The sequence below is a fragment of the Entelurus aequoreus genome, linkage group LG09 (assembly GCF_033978785.1).
Source record: "Entelurus aequoreus isolate RoL-2023_Sb linkage group LG09, RoL_Eaeq_v1.1, whole genome shotgun sequence".
Lineage (NCBI taxonomy): Eukaryota > Metazoa > Chordata > Actinopteri > Syngnathiformes > Syngnathidae > Entelurus > Entelurus aequoreus.
This window is the reverse complement of record NC_084739.1, coordinates 78,885,619-78,890,618: the sequence shown is the minus strand read 5'-3', so window position 1 is coordinate 78,890,618 and position 5,000 is coordinate 78,885,619. Positions and strand designations below refer to the sequence as shown.

Genomic DNA, 5,000 nt, shown 5'->3' with positions numbered 1-5,000 from the left:
ATCGCCAATACAATAGTTTCATCTGCAAAACATAAGATAATAAAAGTCAGAAAAGGAGCAGGAAGAAGCCAAAGCTTTTGCAAACATTCCATAAGGAGGGACAAAATGTCACGCATCAACACATCAAACCATATATATAATACACCTAATAAATTACGGATTATCGGTATCGCTATTGGTTTTGAAAAGCAGGAAGTGATCCACAATAAAACACTAGCATACGTTAGAAAACAGATACAATTCTTACTTGTGATGTATCAATGACAAAAACTTTGACTATTGTGCTTGGAGTTTGCATTTCATCATTTTGTCGGGAACCACATTAAGTAAGCAAATTTAATAGATTCTGCAGCAAATGAGTGTAAATAAGCCTAAAATGTAACATGTTTTAGTTTGCACAAGTCTAACATTATTAGGATGAGACAGACTTGATGAAGCGTTTTAAGAGCGTATAAAGTCTTTATAGGCGAGTGGGACGTTAAAAAGGAAATCATAAAATAAATAGTCTCCCTACTTTGGAATACAGCACTGCTTCTCTATTATCATCCGTTATGAAAACATTTTGCCCACACCCCCTCTGCCTCGACTCTAAATAGCATCATGTGTCTATTAAATGGTTATAAGTACGCCTCTGCATAAAGAATAATTTTATTAACATTGATTATTGGTCTGTACCAGAAAACAGGGAAACAAATAAATCCTTATTTAAACTACTGAAAAAAACAAATACATAAATAGGTATACATTCAAATTGATCAAAAACGTTAATAAAAAAAAATAAAATAAAAAAAATAGAATAAAAAATAGAATTAAAAATAAAAATTAATTAATTTGTGCTTTTTTTTTTAATCAAAATGAGGAAGTCAGGAATATTGGCTACAATCAGCTTAGTGGTACTAGTACGCCAAAGAATCACTTGATTCAAGTTATTTCCCTGTATTCAAACACAGTGTTACTGTTCAAATTGTGTGTACTGTTACGGTGGCCAAACATAGCAAATATAACTGTTAAATAAAACCGTTGCTTGGTTTTTGATGAATACTTAAGCCCACTGTACTTTCAAGTTAGTCATTATGGTGCTTTTTTTCCTGAGGTGGTACTCGGTGAAAAAAGTGAGAACCGCTGCAGTGTTGTGTTAGAGCACAAGTGTCAAATTCAAGGCCCGGGGGCCAAATGTGGCCCGCCACTTCATTTTATTTGGCCCCTTGAAAGCCTGGAAATAATATGTATCAATAAAGTACTGTAACTATATTACTAAATGTATTATTTCTTTCTATTTTGGGAGAAAAACAATATTTGTACTCCCTGTAATCGCAAATTATGTCAACTTAAATATTGTCTAATTTTGAAAAAATTATATCAAACATTCAAACCATTTTCTAAATAGAAATAAATAGTAATAATAATGGTTTCAAAGCAAGTTATCCATCAAATGGTGCATTTTAAAAGTAGCAATAGATTTCATGGTAAAACTGTGAAATGTACTGTGGTTTTTACAGCATTTTTCTCTAAATGAAAAAAAAAACCTGTACTTTTTTTACTGTAATAAACTGTGGTGCCGTTTTGGCATTTACAGTAATACACCGAAAAATAATATGTATCAATAAAGTACTGTAACTTTTCTTACTAAATGTATTATTTCTTTCTATTTTGGGAGAAAAACAATATTTGTACTCCCTATAATCGCAAATTATGTCAACTTAAATATTGTCTAATTTTGAAAAAATGATATCAAACGTTCAAACCATTTTGTAAATAGAAATAAATACTAATAATAATGGTTTCAAAGCAAGTTATCCATCAAATGGTGCATTTTAAAAGTAGTAATAGATTTCATGGTAAAACTGTGAAATGTACTGTGGTTTTTACAGCATTTTTTTGTAAATGAAAAAAAAAATACTTTTTTTACGGTAATAAACCGTAGTGCCGTTTTGGCATTTACAGTAATACACCGAAAAATAATACGTATCAATAAAGTACTGTAACTTTTCTTACTAAATGTATTATTTCTTTCTATTTTGGGAGAAAAACAATATTTGTACTCCCTGTAATCGCAAATTATGTCAACTTAAATATTGTCTAATTTTGCAAAAAAGATATCAAACATTCAAACCATTTTCTAAATAGAAATAAATAGTCATTTCAAAGCAAGTTATCCATCGAATGGTGCAATTTAAAAGTAGCAATAGATTTCATGGTAAAACTGTGAAATGTACTGTGGTTTTTACAGCATTTTTCTCTAAATGAAAAAAAAAACTGTACTTTTTTTACTGTAATAAACTGTGGTGCTGTTTTGGCATTTACAGTAATACACCGAAAAATAATATGTATCAATAAAGTACTGTAACTTTTCTTACTAAATATATTATTTCTTTCTATTTTGGGAGAAAAACAATATTTGTACTCCCCGTTTTCGCAAATTATGTTAACTTAAATATTGTCTAATTATGCAAAAATGATATCAAACATTCAAACCATTTTCTAAATAGAAATAAATACTAATAATAATGGTTTCAAAGCAAGTTATCCATCAAATGGTGCATTTTAATAGTAGCAATATATTTCATGGTAAAATTGTGAAATTTACTGTGGTTTTTACAGAATTTTTCTCTAAATGAAAAAAAAACAACTTTTTTTTGCTGTAATAAACTGTGGTGCCGTTTTGGCATTTACAGTAATACACCGAAAAATCTACAGTTGTTTATTTGCGGTAAAAAAAACAAAAAAAAAACTGGCAGCCCAAGTGCCGAAATTGTCCTGTAAAATTGCATTTTTTTTAATTTACAGTAAAAAAACAAATTTAAATTTTTACAGTGAATTTCTGGCACCTGAGTTGCCTATTTTTAAAAAAAAAAAAGTACCATAAAAACAGCAGTACTGTTTTTCCATTTACAGTAAAATACACTACATTTTGAGGTGAAATTATTGCAACTTATATTTTTTTACTACTACTAATAAAATGCATAAAAAAATGGTGTAATAATAGTATTCACTGTTAGAAGCGACCCTCTGGGGCCAAACATAACGGCGATGTGGCCCTCAGTGAAAACGACTTTGACACCTCTGTGTTAGAGTGTCAATAAGTCAAAAATCGGGCGCTTTATGACTCATAATTTGCAAGATTTCAACTTCCTTCTCCACAGAATTGAGTCTAAAGTGGGGAAAATGAGCACGCCTACAAAGGGATGAGTAATCATATCCACAACAACATTATTATTTCCACTCGGCTCGGGGAAGATGAAAGAGCAGCACAAGTCACAAACACTCTCCTTTGTTTTGCGTCCGCACGTCCGACACACTGACCGCACGCTCAGGACGACATCCCATAATGACAAGAAGGCGGCGGGCTAAATTTAAACACCAGGCGTCTCTCCAGCAGGTGTTTGGCAACAAAGCGGGGAAAAGAAGCTCTGATATGACATCATCATCACACCTGCTGGGGCCAAACAGAAGAGTTCTAGCAGCAACTCTTGCAAAGATGCTGCAACCCGCCTGTCCTTCCATCACTATGTGTGTGTGTGTGTGTGTGTGTGTGTGTGTGTGTGTGTGTGTGTGTGTGTGTGTGTGTGTGTGTGTGTGTGTGTGTGTGTGTGTGTGTGTGTGTGTGTGTGTGTGTGTGTGTGTGTGTGTGTGTGTGTGTGTGATGTGATGTAAGGCAAAGAGCGTGTGTGTGTGTGATGCAATAGACGGCGGGGTCTTACCTTGTTCACTGCTGTTGTCGCCGCTGTGTGACGTGTGGCCGCCGCTCGACGGCCCCGGCGTGCCCCCCGAGCGTGTGGACGCCGTGTCGTCGTGGTCTCTGTTCCAGGACGTCTGTCAAAGCGAGGAGCGGGGTCGTTAACGGTGATTAGGCAAACGTTGTGCTTTGCAACACATTTTAAAAAGTGGATTTAAATCAGGGTGGTCTAAACTTTCACCACAGAGGGTCACATACTGAAGAATAAAAGCACACAGGGGGCCATTTGGATATTTGTTCATAGTTTTAACCAATACATACATACATACATACATATATTATTATTATTTTATTTTTACCTTTAGGGCTTCAATCAAGTTTGGTATGGGGAACACATAAGGGTCTCAGGCATAAAAACGTTAAAACTAAGTTATATATATATATATTTTTTTTTCAACGCTTAAATAGCTAAATCAACTTAGATGTAAAGTTGTAATTTTTTTGTTATGTTCTATGCCCTTCATGTTCAATAAAAGTTTGTTTTTATGGCAAAAACACAAAATATACAACCCCCCTGATCCAAAAAAAAATGGAATATTTGATGTGACGTAATTGGAGCCTTAATAAATAGGTATATAATATATAACATTGATTTTAATTCATTACTTTTTACTTTCAACACTTACATCTCTAAATGAACTTAAAATATAGCTGTCGAGTTTTTATTTTTAATGTGTTTGTTTGTTTATGTCTTTTTTTCCTTATAGAGAAAAGACAAAATATGCAATATTTCCCTCTTCAAAAAAAATGTCTAAGTGGAATATTTGATGTGAAGTAATTGGAGCCTTAAAAAATAGGTCAATAATTCATAACATTGATTTTAAGTCATTATTATTTTTTGAGCAATTCCAATTCAAAAAAACAAAACAAGGGCCCCACCCATAAGTGTTAAAAATAAGTCATACAATATCTATATATATGTATATATATTTTTTTTTTTTAAATTTTATTTTATTATTTTTTATTTTTTTACTTTCAACACTTAAGGGGGTGAGGGTGATGGGTCGAATGCAGAGGATAATCTCACCACACCTAGTGTGTGTGTGACACACATTGGTACTTTTTTTAAATTTTTTATAAATAAATGAACTTAAGATATATCTGTCAAGTTTTTATTTTTTTTTAATGTATGTTTTATGTCTTTTTTGTCAAAGAAAACTGTTTTTAAGGCAAAAAGGCAAAATATGCAATATTTCACCCCCCCAAAAAATTTCAGAGTGGAATATTTGATGTGAATTAATTTGAGCCTTTAATAGGTCATAGT

The 5,000-nt window shown here is 32.5% G+C and overlaps 1 protein-coding gene across 1 annotated transcript in view; it reads right to left on the bottom strand.

The window, feature by feature from the left end:
• Positions 1 to 5,000, bottom strand: part of LOC133657784 (homeobox protein Meis1) — a 237,049-nt gene that overhangs the window by 187,645 nt on the left and 44,404 nt on the right. Inside the window, exon 7 of the mRNA XM_062059515.1 lies at positions 3,702 to 3,813. Within this exon, the coding sequence (XP_061915499.1) occupies positions 3,702 to 3,813 (112 nt within the window). The remainder of the gene's footprint in view (positions 1 to 3,701; positions 3,814 to 5,000) is intronic.